The 18,649-nt window shown below is 36.6% G+C and overlaps 1 protein-coding gene across 1 annotated transcript in view; it reads right to left on the reverse strand.

Moving 5' to 3' along the window:
• Positions 1–4,092: 4,092 nt before the first annotated feature.
• The window catches only part of Spag17 (sperm associated antigen 17), a 239,361-nt gene continuing 224,804 nt past the window's right edge, over positions 4,093–18,649 (reverse strand). Inside the window, exons 46-48 of the mRNA XM_063256315.1 lie at positions 9,741–9,801; positions 6,860–7,004; positions 4,093–4,232 (exon numbers count right to left, since the gene is read on the reverse strand). Coding sequence (XP_063112385.1) covers positions 4,093–4,232; positions 6,860–7,004; positions 9,741–9,801 — 346 coding nt within the window. The remainder of the gene's footprint in view (positions 4,233–6,859; positions 7,005–9,740; positions 9,802–18,649) is intronic.

The raw sequence follows: 18,649 nt of genomic DNA on the forward strand, positions 1-18,649 counted from the left end.
TCTTTTTTTGTGCACAAGCTTTTTAATTGATACAGGCCCATTTGTTGATTTTTTTTTTCTCTTGTGCAATTAGGGTTATGTTCATGAAGTCAGTCCTTGCTTCTTCAAGAGTTTTACCATTTTTTTTTTCTTCCAGCAGATTCAGTGTTTGTTTTTATATACAGGTCTTTGATCCATTTTGACTTGATTTTAGGATAGGGTGAGAGATCTGAATCAAGATCCATTCTCCTTCCTTCTCCAGATTTTCAGCTCCATTTGTTCAAGAGTAGGTACAGAAAACTGATACAGTAAACTCAAAGCAGACACAATGCAAAGAAAGAAGAAGGAAAGAAGGGAGGGATTGGGGGAAAAGAAAGAAAGGGAAGGTCAAGAGAAAAGGAAAATAAAAGAAATATGGACACTAAGGGCAGTTCTGGTGAGATCCCTAAAGGATGTGATTGGGACAGTAGCGAAACATCACTTTAGAGAATGCATGTACTGTAATGAACAGAATATTGGTAGGAATATAAATATTAAAGATGCTTCTGATTAGGCCTTAGACAGGAATGAGGAACATGTCATTGAATACTTGAAACAATTCTCATTATAAAGTAGCAGAAAATCTAGCCAAATTCAGTGTTCTGTTAGGTGGAAGGTAGAACTTATTAAATAATGAACTTGATTTTTCAGTTGAAAATTTCTGAGCACAATAGATGTGGCCTGGGTTTCTTGTCTCTTAGAGTGTAACACAAGAAAAAATCAAGGAAGGAATTGTTCAGCAAAAAGGAACCAGGGTGATTATCTGAAAAATTTACAGTCTTTCTAAAGCCACATGCAAAAGATCTGTTTTAATTACTTTTCTCTCCTTGCTGAGACAAAATACTCAGTGCTCAAATTAGGGAAGGAAAGGTTTATTTAGCTTACAGTCTGTGGAAGTTTCAGTCTATAATCAGCTTGCTGCAAGGCAGAGTGGCATGGCTGAGGGGCAACCATTCATGGCAGCAGAAGATAGCTAAAGCAACAAGAGCCAAAAAGAGGCAAGCAAATCTATTTTCCTACCTGATATTTTATGCAGGTTTCCTGCTCTAGGGCAAGTGTAACACTCACACCATCTCCCTGCCTTCCCTTGCACAGACTGAGTTAACAAAATGAGGTTCCTGAACGGCTGCTGAGTTGCTCAGGTGAACTTCTAAATTTCTCAAGTTGACACTATAAATTGACTTTTACAAGTCCTGGGGCATAAACAGCCTTCTCTAGGGCATGTCCTCTGCTCTGGAAGATTTACTTCTCAAGTTGCCACAATGTATCAATCATTACAGATACTAAGGCAAGTTCTGGAAAAATCACCAAGTATGTGGCTGCTGCATAGATAACGCAGTGACCCCCAGGCAACCATCTCAGCAGCATCCAGCAATATAGGTCATACAGGAAGAATCTGTGGAGTCCCTGGTATCTAATGGTGTAGATCCCCTTGACAGTCATGGAAGACTAACAGGTTTTAGGGAATGTTATATTAATAGAAACACTGCCAATTGTAGCAAAGGAGAGACAGGATAAAATGAAGAAAGGTTGTGATACTGTTGCGAAGGTCCCAGAGGATGGATCTGATAGAGCCCCTTAGGACCTAGAGGCTAGGCTTGTTACTACCATGGAGGACGGTCAGAGCCACAGATTACTCTCCATCTTTGAAACTGGAATTTTCTTTTGGATTGTAGCATTCAACATGTTCGTCCCTTCCATTTTTTCTCTTTTGGAATGGGATTGTTTATCCTATACTTGTACCACCCCTATACTATATTTTGCAAGCTGGCAATTTGTTTTCTAATTTCACTGATTCATAGATGGGGATGAGGTCTCATCCATAGTGGATGATTTAACTTTTTGAGTTGGTAATAATTGGGTGAAAATCTGGATTTAGAGTTAATCCTGAAATTGTTACAGACAACTGAGTTAAAAATATTATAGGTAGTTAGACAGGGCTAGGCTCTTGAAGGTGCCAGTGCAGACCAGATACTTGTAGAGGAGACAGACACACAGACACCTCCACTTCTGCTGTGGGCCACACCTCAAGACAAAAGATAAAACAAATGCATTCATATACTTTCTAAGAATAAACATCAGGGATTGATATTCTAAATAGGTCTCTATCATCCTGAGGAAACCAAAAAGTCACTAACTCAGCCCCTACAGGAAGTCACTACACTACATGCCCATTTGCTATGTGACTGTCTTCCCCATTTGCCCCAGATTTAATCAATTTTACCTGAACAATTAATTATGTTGGTTGACCATAGTTCTCTCCTACCTCTTGCCCAACTTTCCAGTACCCATGTTTTCTCTACCTTGAACCGACCTCACTTTGTGGTTTTGCACTACAAAATTCCCTAGAAAAGACAGAGTCTTTGGCAACCCACTCAGAACCCCTTCTGTGTCTTTCTCAGAAGGATGCTTTCGTTCTCTCAAATATATTTTGCTCTTAACCTACGCTGTTCCTGAAATTTATTTTTTGATTTTAGAGAACATGAACTGGTACCAGACATCTAGTAGGTTGGGAGTTTCTTTCCCTTATATCAAAATGAGTTAAGACTTTTGAGAATTCGTAAGAGAATGTATTTTGAATGTGAATCAATACGAAATGGACAGTAGTGAATTTGTGCCTCCAAAATTCATGTCTAGCAGAACTTGGAAATGTTATGTGATTTCTAAATAATGTCTTTAGGAATGTAATCAAGTAAGCACAAGGTCATTCAGGACTAGGGTAGCCCCTAAATCAAATCCTTAAAAGGATAGAGAGACACACTCAGAGGAACACACAGCAGAATGCTATGTGAAAAGAGTCAGAGACTGGGGGAATACCGCTATGAGCGCAGATGCTGCCGGACTGCAGGACAACAGATGATGAGGAATTGGAGCCAAACCTGCTAATACCTTGATTTTGGACCTCAGGCTTACTGAACTGTGAGACAATAAATATCTTTTTGTTTTAAGCAGTGTTCTTTTCTTTTAAATCACTTTCATTATGGCAGCCCTAGGGAATTAATGTAAGATGTCATCGCTTTTTTCTCAGTCTCTTATAGGCATGGGGTGTAGTTTTCCAGAGCATATTGTTTATTTTAATATACTATTGTGGGAAGTCCTGTAATTGGCTGCCACCTTATATCTGCAGGCTGCATCACCTTAACTCCCTCTAAGGAGTTAAGTTTGGTAGTTAAGCAGCTTCTTGCCTACCTAGCTTGTTTGACCTATTCAGGAATTATGCTAATCAGCCCCCCTTATGAGCCCCGCCCGGGAAATTTGAATTGACCTATAACCCTCAGTCTTGCCACTGTTGCTAAGTCACCTGCTGACGCCTCAGAACCCAACTCCCTCCTCCTCAATACCCCATATATTTGATACTCCTTCCTTGAATAAGCAAGACTTATTCGGAAGGACTTTGTCTTGTCTCCGTCCTTTGTGTCTCTTGATTCCTTTTCATCCCCACTCCCCATCTAGGGTCTCTGTGGACTTAACCACAGGCCGGGACATACTTATTGATTACTTTTTCAAATAAATTTTAAAATTTCCCAGTTTTAATTCTAAATTGGTAAATTTTGATTGATTTCACCCACACATACAAAAGTTCTTTGGGATTCTTAGTTGTTTTTAAGAATACGAAAGTAGTTCTAGATCTGAAAAATCTGAAAACTAGTAGCTTAATTATACGTTCCTGAGCCCCAAGTGGCACCTTGGTGTTTGTGCTACAACTCTTTGGAAAGTAAGATCAACTTTTATCTGCATGAAGAAAGCAGTGCTTAAAAGAAAGACCTTTAGTTGATGCTAGTTAAGTGTTTACCTCTGCTTAGGAGGTTTACCTCTAAGTTAAATGTTTACCTCTCTTGGCCTCTGTTTCCTTATCCATAAAGTAGGAAAATAACTACCTTATAGGCAGTAGGACAATTAAATTTGATATAAAAAGGTAACTACTGTATTATAGTTATGGAAACAAAAATTTTCATTTGTTTGGGCCAAGTCATTCATTGATTTCTGGGTGGAAGTTACAGGGAACGAATGTGAAGTCAGAGGCCTTAACTTTGAATAGTTAATAATCGAATTCCCATTTATTACTTACTGGACTTAATGTGGAGAAATACTACGTGACATGACGACTCCAAGTGCAGCAGAAGAAATTGTAGACGTTGTCTGGACCATGGGATTTTCTTTTCCCTGGGGAAAATCTTTTGGTCGATTATCATAATTGCTGCTGGTTAAAACTGGTAAAATACTTGTTAAGGAAAGACTATGATTTTCATGAAAAAATTGTTTGTACATTCAAACTCAAATGACACTTTAGAATCACAAAATCTTATGTATAGCAATGTTAGTTCAATTTTAAGTGCTTTTAAAATGCAAATTCCACATACAAAGGTGTAGGAATTAAAGAACAAATACCAGTTTCTTCTCCCCAGTTTACATTTTTTTCCTGTGCCCGGCTTATCTATAAAAATCCATCACCATAAGCAGGTCTCAAACCATATCAACATCTAGATTCTTGGGTCAGTCGAAAGATCCTGGGATATGGGGCTATGAACACTGGAAGTCAATAGATTAAAAAACCTGATAAATTTCCCCCATATTTATTTAATCCGTATCACTATTAGAAAAGAAACTTATCACTATAAGAAACATAATTTATTAGTTTAAGTGCAAAATGAGTTCATTTCTGAGGTCAGAAACAGTGATTCAAAAAGGCAGGATCAGCATTTAATAACTTCTACAAAGAGGACGAGAGGGCTTAATCTAATTGTCAAGGGGAAAATCTTGGTTCTTTGATTAGTTAGCTTCTGTCATGGAAAAACACTTTTTAACATTGTAATCCTCCTTGGTGCTCTCTAAACCCCTTTCTGGTTTTACATTCTTCATTTTATTCATTGCCTTCACAGATCACATTTTACTTATTTTGTGTGTTGTCTGTTTTCCAGTGGGAATGTAAGTTATATAAAAACAGGAATTTCTGTCTCCCACTGATTGCTGTGTCCCCAGTAATGAGAGCAGTACCTGATACAAGAAATCATTGTCCTTGAAAAAAAATTAGCAAGTGAATTAAACCACTATTGAAATCAAACTCAACACAAATTCCCCAAGCTTTCTCTGAATGTCTGAATTCTCTGCCACTGTCATCCTCTCCTTTGCCAAGCTTAACTCTTCAACTCTGTTTTTAATTATTCTCTTGCCCTCTTTTGGATGCTGTTGTTCCAGTTCTAGTCATTCTTATCTTTAATCTTTTTCTTCTGATCCATTCCCTTCAGCCTACAAACATACTTAGGTGCACTCTAAACTGAAAATTTCTCCTTCATTCCATTGTATCCTTGAGATTTTACATTCCCTTGATCTTTTCTTTAATAAAGATCTTGAAAGATTATCAGTATCTGATGTTTGTGCCACCTGAACATCCCTTCATTATTTATCTTTTGCAACTTAGTTTTGGACTCAAGCAAATCTGCCTTAAACTCTGAATTCATTTTTATGCCTCTATATCATAAGACAATTGTGTCTACCTTTTTCTTTGAAATCCTTTATATGTTTTATAAGGAGTTTCATGTTTTTAAATCATTTGATCTGTCTCCACTGGTTCTTGTTCTTCCTGCTGTTTAAGATACCAATCATTTCTGCTCCAGTCCTGCATATTCAACTATTATCTCTAGGTGGAGGGAACATAAGGTCATTCCATCTCCAACTCGCACTTTTCAACTAAGATTCAATCCCATATATCAGTGATTCATTACCTGACCAAAACCCAAGGAGCTGAATTCATGACTTCTTACTTTTTTTGTAAATGGGTTCCAACTTGGATTTTGCACTTTCCTTTTTACTCCCGTGTCTGCCACCCATATTCCTCACTACTTCCGCTGTTGGCCCCCTGTAATTCTTGTCCTCATATCTGGCCATTGAAGTAGACTTATGATTCTTTTAGATATCCAGTTCTGCGACATAACTTCACAGTAACACTGGGTTCATTTCTATGGAGATGTGTTGATCACGTTACCCTCTGAATTAGCACTCTTTGGTGGTTTGCTGTTGCTTAACATATAAAGTGAAGGCTAAGGATTCTAGAGTTTCTATAACTTGACTTCACTCTACTTTCTTTTCTAATATCCCTTAAATGCTTAGCAAATTCAGTTCCTTGCTAATTCTTCCAAATACCATAGCTTTCCTACTGCTATGGTTTTGTTCATCCTTTGTACTTAAAGTTCTGTTTCATCAGAGGTTTTCCCATTCTATAAGGTCCAGCTTAAAAATCAAATACATATGTGACATAAGCAGTATATAATTCATGTCACTGGAAAAAAAAAGAAACACTACACTATTCAAGTACAAAGATTTTATTTGTGCTACTGGATTATAGGACTATATAATATATTCTAAGATAGGGTCCAATTTTCCATTTGTATATGTGATAAGATATTTTGTGTAGCACAGTATTTTGTAAATGGAACATTAGGTAGCATAGGGTATTTATAAGGTGTAGACACTTATAAAGAGGAATACATGTGCAGTTTGATGGATATTCAACTTTTATAATAACAAACATCTTATCTCCAAATTAAGATTACATTTTTTAAAGTGACGGGCTTGCTCTTTTATTATTCTGATCATCTGATTTCCCAAAGCTAGCTATAATATTGACATATATTTAACTTGTAGTTACTGCTGATGTACCATGTGTCAAGTATTTCTGATTTGACTGGATGCTATAAACATGAATGACATAATGACTTACGATTTTTATATACAGAACCAATGAAGATAGAGATGGCTTCCATGAAGATTTTGGCTTCCATGTGTTTGTCACTCATAACTTATGTACTATATATGATTAGTAAAATTGAACATTAAAGGATATTTGCTTCCACGGGTAAAAACAAAACATCGTGCTCAGTCATAATCTCAATATTGTGAGAGATGTGTGACAATCCTTTGATACCACCTTCTCCAACAGCCATGGCAAATAACTCCACCTTTAGCTCTACCTGCAAACCAGCTGCAACCTGTAAGACACAGTTGTCACACATAACGTGATTTCATATCCTGATTTTAATATTAATTTGGGCAAGTTACTTAAACCATCTAGTCTTCAAGTTTCTCATTTATAAATTTGGCACTAAAAAAGGTAGCCAATATAAACATTTACCAAAATTCTTTCCAATTATTAGGTAAAAGTCTATTGAGCAACTGGGATGCAGGACAAACTTTTAAAGAGGCAAACCAGGTGATATTTGAAAAGAAAAGGGAGATTGAATGCCAAGGTATTACAAGTGGCATCAAAGACAAACTTCTATAATACCCCCAGTTGTGCTATTTTCTGCATATCAATAGTGAATAGAGGTGAAATTCTACTGACATTCTTGAAGTAAAGATGAATCTGATAAACATAAATTTAATCATGCAATAAATCTAAGAGACTGCTTGAATCCTGGAACTTCCCTGCTCTCCTCTTGGTCTGTGTTATTCCATTTCAGGATGTGTAAAGTGAGAGCCAGTAGAGGGAGACAGAATTAGTTTAAATGCCAGACTGCTTAGGTCTATGGAAGAGGCTTGTACCAACAAAGGAGAAACCTGATATGTAATGAAGAGGAAACTCAGCAAGGCAGGGGCTTCTTGCCTTGTTTCTTGAAAAGAAAACTAGATAGGAAAAAAGAGTTGCTTTGGTTTCTAAGCTGTCTCTCCAGGAGGTGGGTTTAAAAAGCCGAGTTGGGAACACTTATTTGGAAAAAAAGAGTAAATCAGAAACCACCACATGGAAAACAATTGAAACAAATGAAATTTTTTCAAATTTAAATAACAGAAATGAAAAATGTTTCCATTTTTTTCAACACTGTGCATGCATCCTGGAGGGGATCCAACATTTCTGTTCTGAGAATCGGACCCTGTATTCCTCCAAACCCAACAATCAAAACAGGCCTGGGTGATGACGACACGCCGCATGAGGAGAGCTGGAAAGGTGCCATGGTGCAGGTTTGCTCAGGCTTTGAGCATATTCATTTAGTGCTGGCAACTCACCAAGCTGAACAGTGGTCATATTTACATATGGAGAAGCCTATAGATTGTATTTTTTGCAGCCCCAAAACCTACCATCAAAAAGGAAAAAAAACCCCTAACAATATATAGTGAACTTCAAAGAATACAGATGGGGTTTTTTTTCGTACTTTTAAAGGTTGAGCCAACGGTTATTTCAACTATTGGCACAATCTCTACTTTAGATTCAAATGAGATTTAATAACTTTCCAGATTAGTGTAAGAAAAGACTTGCTTTGATTTTTGGTTTTGCTTTATGTTGCAAAGATTCTGAAATCTTCACTTAGTACAGTGATAAATTATTTCAAAAATAATTTTTTTTTTGTAACAGGAATTGAACTCAAGGCCTTGCGCTTGCCAGGCAGGCGCTGTAATGTGTGTTTATGTCTGGGGTTTCAGCTCACATATGACTGTTTTTCCATAGATCATGAAATATTAGCACTACGCAGGGGCTAAGATTATTTAGTCTAACCTCTTTTATTTATAGATGAGGAAAGCAAGGTTCATAGCCTTAACCGTCAACATCTTTGAGCTGTTGGGTGGCATAGTCATGACAAAAAGCGGAAAGTCTTTGTGCTACCTGAAACTGATCTTTCTGTGCCAATGGGTAACAACTGAGTACATTTTGAGACTTTCCGATGCACGGAGCTCTATGTGCATGTTACAGGGCCGGACACGCCGATAGTTCTCAGGAGCTGATGCATTTTTCCTATCTATGATCAATGGGTCTTGTGTCTATTTCATCCTGTTTACTGGTCACGCATATTTTGAGTACTTGCTATGTACCCGTTCTGTAAGCTTCCTGTGTGCTTTACTCTGTATCCTCTCAGTGGCCTATGGGAAGTTTGCTGAGTGAGATGAAGGGAGTATTAAAGCACCAGGACAAGATTGCTAAGTATGATTTTGTTATGTTCTGAGACACATTTTTGTTTACATCATTCTGTGCTTCTGGGAATATAGATTAAAATGGGAATATAGATTAAAATGGGAATATAGATTTAATATACATCTTTTTCATTTTAGAAATATATCAAAATCAACAGATTCAACATCATTGGACAAAAGAAGCAGCTGATCAATTTAATGAAGATACTGTTATTTCTGAGTATGGCATTAAATAATACCTGACAAATGCCAAGATGGTAAACCAGATTTGCATAAAATATAAAAAATGGAATAATTATGGTTTTTCTAAAATTTTGTGTTTTGCAAAAGACTTTATTTAAAAAATAGTTTTCAGATATAGATATACATAACTATACTGCACTTGCAGCAAGCGAGGTTAAAAAATATTTCCATAGCCAGAAGTTAAACAGTTTGCACAGAGGTCTCCCCATGACTAGGAAATGAGTGACACCACGCCACATATTCCAATACTGGGAATCTTTTGCTTATGATCCTAAAACTTTTATACATAGTTTAGGTTTAATGGGCTGAATAATTCAAAAGCTTGCTTCAGTCTGGCATGGTGGCACAGACTTGTAATCCCAGCACTTGGAAGGCTGAGGCAGGAGGATCATTGCAATTTTGAGACTAATCTGGGCTACACAGTGAGTTCACGGTTAGCTTGAACTGCATAGTGAGACACTGTGAAAAAAAAAAAAAAAAAAAAAAGAAAAAATAGCTCACTTCATTGGAAACATACACATTCATATGTACATTGTATACACACACACACACACACACACCAGATAACACATAGGACTTACAGGTCCGGGTTTGTAGGAAACTTTCAGTCCAGTGCTGGGTGGGGGTTGTTTCACTCTAAATCTGCCAGGAATAAAGACAGGTATAAATTTATGCCACAGTAAAAGCACATGAGCAGCTAATCAGGACGTTATAAAATGAGAGAGGTGTTAATATTTGCTATATAGGAGCCAGGTGTCCATACCCTTAGAAAACAGTGTTACTATTCAGTTGGAAAAAGAATTCAGGGCCCATTTCATTACTGCTTTTCCAAAAGTTTTTATCAGCACAAAACAGAGTCCAACCTGAATTTCAAGCCTTTGTTGTTGGTTGCTGACCAGCCGCTCAAGCCTGGATGCAGAGTTGTATGCATTTGGCCAGTGTGTGCATTTCAGAAAGCGGCCAGTGTGAGTGCAAATGCTGGCAGCCAGATCATTAAGCTGAAGAATAAAGGCCTTTTTGGAAGGCAATGGAGCATAGGAGCCAGTCTTACTCTGTCTTGGTATGGGGCTTGCATGTTCAGGGAGAGGAGGAACAGAAAGGGCTTAGAAAATATTGAAGAACTTGAAAAGCTCTGCTCACACATGGTGCTTATTGATCTCTTTCCCTTCCTGTGGTTTGTGGATTGTGCCTGAGGGTTAGAGACCTGGAGTAAATTAAAATGCCAAGGAGAGCCTACCTCCACATGGACCCCCATCCTCAGCCCTTCTGACATCAACTTTGCTGTCTCCCCATTGTGCCTGAATTTAACAAGCTGTAGAGTGAAATCTCTAAAACTAGAATGCTATACTTGGAGAGATAGGTTCTGCATGGATGAGTTTCATTAGTTTGAGGTTAACTCTCTATTTCATCTCATCCAGTTGTTGTGAAAATATAAGAATACTACAACAACCAAAATCCAATAAAGTCTGAACTGCTGGGCTGAGTCCCTCAGCAGGTCGCTTTTTAGGAAGCAAACATTATTCTTGAAGTTGAGGGTTTGCCTCAAATAAAAGATGACAATGATCTTTCAAACTGGGTGATACTGTCATTTTGTTTCACCTGATTTCCAAGTAGAGAATTACAATTATCTTAAAGAGTTTTCCATTATAATAAAAATAACTCTACAACTGAAATATTTATTCCATTAAATGTTTTTTTCACTTTCTCCCCCATGTTTAAATTTAATTAGAAATAGAGGGCATTTTTGTAATTGAGAGTGGTCTTGGTATATGTGGTATAATATTGACCCAGTAGAAAAGACCGAAGTCCCATGTGAAACTGATAACCATACCTGTGTTAGTTCAGCGAATTACCTACATGTGTGAGGTAACGATCTGATGCTCAGGAAGCTAGTGAAGTCTAGTCTCTCACTAGCCTGTAAGACCTTAAAATAAGTCAATTTCTTCCTATAGAAAGTCTCTAAGGTCTTTGCAAATTCTGAGATGCCATTGGTTTGACCTGAAAATGAAAGACTGACTCCTTGTCATCAAATTCCAGCTCACATATATTTTCAGCTGTCAGTACAGACTATGAATTAGGTTATTGATATTAATTCTAAGTAAGACCTTCATAGCAAAAATGACCCTGCAGACTAGGGTTTTTCCCTTTTGCTTCAATTGTGCAGAAACAATGTAATTAGAAGTACTTCCAAAAGTAAAATAATTTACATGACAGGAAGAGGAAAGCATCAAGCACATAGGAAGGGATCCCTGTTAGATTATCATCAGATTTACCAGCAAATACCTGCTGAACAACAAAAAAGGGAGGATATGTTCAAACTGACAAAAGAAACAAAAAACCTACCAGTTAAGACTATACACAGCAAAGCTGTCTTTCAGAAATAATAGAGACATAAAATGTTATACAAGTAAAAGATGAAAGAATTCACAATCACTGAATCTGTTTTGCAAAACAAATGCATAAGGAAGTTCTCTGAGCAGAAGTAAAACCTGAAATTACTATCAGTAATATACATGCAACTATAAAACTTGCTGGTACAAGTGAATACATATCTAAATTCAGAATAATCTAACACTGTAATTGGCATGTGTAAATCATAAAAGTAAGATGGATGCAAATTAAAAACTACTAAAAAATAATTATTTATGATAAAAAGGTCAATTTATCAAGAAGACATAAATAAATCAGGCATGGTTGTGAAACTCTGAAAGTCTAGCACTCAGTAAGCTGAGGCAGGAAGATCTTAAGCTTTGGGTCAGCCTAAAACCACATAGTGAATTAAAGGCCAGCCTGACTATTTAGTCAGACCCTTCCACCTTAAAAAAAGACATAAACATTTTAATATATTTTCATCTAGCATTGTAACACCTAAATACATAAAACAAATATTAGTAAACATGAAGGAAGAAACACATAGTAATACAATACTCAGTGTTCTATTTTCTGCAGTGAAAGATCAAACAGAAAGAAAATTAACAAAGAAATACTGTTTCAACTTTTGACCACAATGACCTAATGGGTATTTACAGAACCTTTTATCCAATAACAGGTGTATTGGTCAGGTTTTCATTGCTGTGATAAAATACATCGGGGTGGAAAGGCACAACAGAAAAGATGTTTAACGTATGGCATCCAGGAAGCAGAGGAAGAGGGAAAGAGCTAGAGAAAGGAAAGGGCCAAGACAAGAGTACGCCCTTGCAGGCTGCATACCCAGTGACCCGCTCCCTCCAATAAGGATCCGCCTTCTAACAACACATTCAGCTATACACTTATCAATGGGTTAATCTATCAGTGGGGCTAGTGGTGCCCAAATCTAATCATCATCTGAAAGCCCCATCCCTGAACACATAAGACTTTGGGGGGACATTTAGAGCTAAACCATACCAACAAATAAATACAATGTTTTCTCCAGCACATGTGGTATACCCTTCATGATAGAGCATATATTAGAGTAAAAATCCAGTGTTAGCACATTTAAGAAGACTGAAATAATCTAGTATTGTTTCGGACCCCCATCAGATGAAACACAAATCAATAACAGGAAAAACCTTGACAATTTTACAAATATGTAGAAATTAAAAACCTGATCCTGTATAAAGACTGGTCTGGAGAGAAGACATCCAAGGGAAAAGTTAAAAAAATCTTGAGACAAATGAAATGGAAGCATAACCTATGAGGTACAGGAAAAGTTCTAAGAAAGAAGCTTATTGAAATAAATGCTTATATTAAAAAAGAAGAAATACATGAATGTATATTTTATTACTATACACCAAGGAACTAGAAAAGAACAAATTAAACTTAAATCACAGAAAGAAGAAAATAATACAAATCAGAACAGAAAGAACTAAAATATAGAACAAAATTGATGTCACACAGAAGACTACTACACATTAGTGAAAGAAGCTGAAGAGGCCACAAATCAATGGAAAGATGTGAGGAGCTGGGGACTTAGCTCAGTGGTGCAGCACGCCTGCCTGGTAAGAATGAGGTCTCGAGTTCAATTCCTGGGACAAAAAAAAAAAAAAAATTGACAAATTCTCAGCTAGTCCACAAAAAGAGAAGATCAAGATTAAAAAATAATAAATCAAAGAAATTACAAGTGGTACCTCGGGGACTAGTAAGAACTATATATCAGCAAATTAGATGACTTTCAGGAATTGAATTAATCTAGAAAAATATGACCTGTGAAGACTGAGTTAGCAAGAAATAGAATGTATGAACAGATCAAAAACAGAGATTGAATACGTATTCAGAAACCTGTCAATGAAGAGAAGCCCAGCCCCAGATGACTTCGCCAGAATACTAATTAGTGTTTCTTAAACTCTTTCAAATAAAAAAGAGCTACATTGAATACTTCTAAACACACTTAGAAGTCAGTGTCTCCTTGGTAAATTAAGCCACAAAAAGATATCACAAGGAAACTATAAATTTATCTGATTAAGATTATTGTGAGAATCTTCAGTAAAATATTAGCAAACAGAATCTGACAGGAAATAAAAAATGTATCAGTGACCAAATATGACTTATCTCTGATGTACAAGGCTGATTTCATGTACAAAAATCAAACAATACATCACATTGACAGAATAGAAGCCACAAACTGGATTGTCTCAATTGATACAGATAAACTATTCAACAACTCTAACATCCTTTCCTAATTCAAAAATCTACATGGTTTAGTTATACAAGGAAAGTTCTTCCACAAAATAAAGGGCATTCATAAAAATCTACAGCTCTGATTTTAATCAGTAGGGGAAGAACTTCCACTGAAATCCAGTGCAACATACAAATGCCCATGTCAATATCATTACTCAGGATAGCAAAACTTTTAAATAGCAACAGCAAATAGACAAAACAAAGACATTTAAATTAGAAAATAAGTAAATTAATTAAAATTTATTTAATCAATGGAAGTACAGTTAATTTATTAAATTAATTAAAAATTAATGTTTGCAGATAATACAACCCTAACATGTAAAAACCCCAAAGATTACATAAAAATTAGAATAATTCAGTAAAATTTCAACATACAATTCCAACATACAAAAATTGGTAGCATTTTAATTTACAAAGAACAACTCAACTGAAAAAGAAATCAAGAATACAATTCCACCAATGACAGAATTTTTAAAAATACATGTAAGACACAGAAGACTACTACACATTAGTGAAAGAAGTTGATAAAGACACAAATAAATGGAAAGATGTGAGGGGCTGGGGGTTTAGCAGCGGCACAGTGCCTGTCTGGTAAGAAGGGGTCCTGAGTTCAATTTCTGGTACAAAAACCCACAAACAAACACATACTGTGTGCTCACTTGGAAGAACTAATATCTGTAAAAAATGTCTATACTACTCAAAGCGTATAGGAATTCAGCATAATCCCTATCAAAATTCCAATAATAATATTTACAAAAATAGAAAAGTATTCTAACATTTGTTTGGAATTGTAAAGACCCTGCATAACTAAAACATTCAGAGAGAGAAAAACAAAGTTAGAAGTTTCACGTGTCTTGATTTAAAGTCATATAACAGAAATATAATAATTGAAATAGAAAAAAACCCAAGAATAATTGAAGTAGCATGGTACTGTTATAAAGACACATGGCATTAGCTGCGTTTCCATTGCTTTGACATAACGCCTGACGCCCACAATCCAAAGGAGAGGCTTAACTTGGCTCACACTTTAAGGAGACTGAGTCCATGGTCAGCTGCTCCCAAGGTAGAACCATCATGGCATATGGGCAAGGCAGAGCAAAAATGCTGAGTTCATGGCACCCAGGAGACATAGCCAAGGAACAGTGCCAGAGGGAATGGATGAGGGATCAGATATAGTACGCATGACAGGTCCAGACATCCCCAGCAGTCTGCTTTGTTAGTCTGCTAAGCATTTCTTAATGCAGTGAAGTTGGAATAGCAGTCTGACCTTGTCAACTCACAACCAAATACACCTCCTCCTTAAGCTGTACTCAACCTTCAAATAGAGACAACAGTAAGTTCATAATTCTGCCTGACATAATACAAGTTTCCTCCATACAACTGAAAACACAAAAGTCCCTTCCCCAAAGTCTCAAGAGTGCCAGCTTTTTCAAACGTCCAAGTTAATGTCTCTTCTAAGGCTCAAGTTAAACACATGGCCTCTGTAAAAACAAAAAACAAGTTATGTAATCCCGAGGTACAATGCAAAGGGTAAACATTCCCATTTCAAAAGGGAGAAAGAGGAGCATAGAGAACAACAGGACCAAAGCATGATCAAACCCAGCATGACAAAGATTAAAGTGTTATGGTTCTGTATCCAGCATCCAGAGCACACAGTGGAATGTGAGGTCCAAAGGGCTTTGGCAGTCCCATTCGTATATCCTGGCTGGGTGAATCCCACAGACACTGTCTTCCACTGACTCTATTCATGGCCTGCAGCTTTCTCCAGCAGATGTTCCACATTATTGGCATCTCCAACTTCCTGGGGGACTTCCTTACACCTTTGGCTTCATTTTCAAAGTGTCATAGACTGCACTCTCAGAAACTCCTTGGCTGGACTTCTAGGCCTTCCTTTGATATCTATGTGGAAAGCTTTCCGACTCTGTATCTCTTGCATTCTTCATGCTAGTAAATCCAAGGTCATTGGATAATGCCAAGGTCATCTTCCAGGCACCCTTGGACCATGTTTGTAGCAGATTCAGAGGGCCTGGATGGCTGTAAGATGAGAAATGAATCCTAGGGAACCAATTACCTAGGAGACCTTTTCAAGTAGGCATCCCAGGGACTCTTTTTCCAAATGAAAGGTTTACATAGCTGTACCCTTGAGCCTGCAACAGGTGGGGTCTTGCTGGTTCCCGAGATGCCATCACATCATCTTGTTGTGCCTATACAAAGTACTCGCTTTCTAGTGGTGTTAATCTTTTAGCAGCTTCACCTCTGTTTGCCCCCATTTTATACATAGTTACTCCAAGCCAAAATTTAAGTTTTTAAAATGTTGCTGTCTTTTGCCCCCAGTGCTTATAAATCTGACTAATAAAGTCAGCACTGCCTGTAGCACAGCCTGAATGTTGGGCTGTCTTGAATTTTCCTCCACTAGATTAATTAACCCACAACTCTTAAATTCAGTTTCCTCAAAGTCTCAGGACATAGGAAAAATGTAGAAAAAATTTTCTGCCACAGTGTAACATACAGAATCTCTAGTCCAACTGTTAGCAGAATCCTTCTTTCCAGCTGAAACTTTCTGAGACTGTCTTTACTGTTCACGCTCCTATTAGCATTCAGGTCTTCTGAGATCCAAATCAGAATTACCTATCAAGCCTTGTTGAAAGCATCCTAGGGTTTCTCTAGTCCACAAACCTTTCCAAACTCCTCCCACACCAGTCCAAAGGTTTCCAAACAATATGACCAACCACAATGTCCTCCCTTCTCTGCTGCCAGCTTTCTCACTGCTGGGACACAATAACATTCACAATCTGAAGGAGGGGAGGTTTATTTTGGTTCACAGTTGAAGTGGATTCGATCTATGATCAGCTGGCTCCAAGGCAGAAACATCTTAGCGGAAAGGCACAGCAGAGCAAAGCTGCTGAGTTCATGGCTGGGGGAAGCAGAGCAAGGAAACAGTACCAGAAAAGAATGGGTAAGAGATCGTATATGTCACCCAAAGCCATGGTTCTGTGGTTCATCCAGATATACCCAGACACATGTTTTACTAATCTGCTAGGCATTTCTTGGTCCAATGAACTAGACATATCAGGATTAAAGGCCATATACATAGATCGGTAGAACAGAAGAGAGAGACCAGAAATAAACCCAAATATGTACAATCAACTAGTTTCTTAAATAAGGGCATCAAGAAGACACAATAGGAAAACGGGCAATCTCTTCAATAAATTGTGGTGTGAAAAGAATAAAACTGGACCCTTATCTAACAGTATAACAAACCAACTCAAAATGTTTAAAACATTTGAACATAAGAGACGATGCTAAAAAGCTTCTGAAGAGGACCTAATGCGAAAAGCTCTACATATTGTCCTGAGCAATGATTACTTTTTTGGGTTCACATTAAAAACTCAAGTTACAAAATGAAAATAAATATATGAGTATATCAAAATGGAAAGGTTCCCATCACAAATGAAATGATCAACAAACTAAATGTGCAAAATGAAGAAGTCAAAAGGTAAAAAATGTCAGTAAGAGTAGAGAAAGTAAAATCTCATACTGTTACTAAGAATGCCATTATGAAGAACAGTGTGATTATTTTTAAAGAAATTAAAAATAAAAGTACTGTATGATGCAGTGATCATTCTCCTGGGCATATACACAAATGCAGTGAAATCACCTTCTCAAAGTACGGGGATGAAGACTCCCATATGCACTGGAGCATTACTCACAGTAACCAACGTAACAATACAACCTAAACATCCAAAGAGATAAATGGACAAAAAAAATAACATTGACTTATGTGAAATATATATGTACACAATATACAGTATATGATATATTACATATATACATATTTATCTTTTGAATTTTTTAAAAAGAGTTTTCTCAACAAGTACAACATTTTCTGGTAGTTTTGACTTATATTTTCCTGGTGATTAACGATATTGAGCACTTTTCATATACCTACTGACCATTTTTATGTCTTCTTTGGATAAATGTCTATTAAATCAGTTGCTCATTTTAAAATCAGATTATTAACTCTTTCACTATTGAACTGAGTGAGTTCTTTTAAACTTTAGATATTAATCACTTATCTCATGTATAGCTTGCATATAGTTTTTCCAATCATTTGGAATCTATTTTCAACACCATCTTATTCTGTTAATATTTCACTTATATACTGAGTCCTACCTAAAAAAGCATGAAATCTTGCCATTTGTTATAACATTGATAATCCTGGAAGACATTATGCCAAGGAAAGTAAGTCAGACAGAGGAAAAAATATAACCTCACCTATGTGTGGAAGTTAAAAGACCTATTCCAAAACACAAAGATAGAGAACAAACTATCAGCAACTACATTCAGGAAAATAGAAAGATAGATATAGGTTAAAAAATACAAAATGGCAGTTATGTGGGATGAACAAATCAAGATATCACGTGTAAAAATGAGAATTATTGGTAACAAAATTATACTGTATATAGAATTCACACTAAATAAGTAGATTTTAGTTTCTCTTGACACAAAAGCAAAAAGGGATAGGATAACTGCATTAATGTATGCTTTAATGCTTTCTCTCTAGTGACCTTTTTACTACTCAAATGCACCCCACAACATTATATTCCTTAAATACACACACATATATATTTTTTTACAAAAAGCAATTTTCATACCAAGTTTCATAACTGACATTAGAGTTGGTAATTAATCTAAGAAACAATTTCAAGTTTTGTGTATTGCTGAAACATTTGTGTAGCTTCTTTTTTTGGTTATGATACAGGAGAATGAATGAAGGAGTGAATGAAAGACCTGTCAGTGAGTAAACTGCTGAATGAATTATGTGAAGACTCAA

The sequence above is a fragment of the Cavia porcellus genome, unplaced genomic scaffold (genome assembly GCF_034190915.1).
Source record: "Cavia porcellus strain 051 isolate PalLab524CR breed Dunkin Hartley unplaced genomic scaffold, mCavPor4.1 scaffold_1, whole genome shotgun sequence".
Lineage (NCBI taxonomy): Eukaryota > Metazoa > Chordata > Mammalia > Rodentia > Caviidae > Cavia > Cavia porcellus.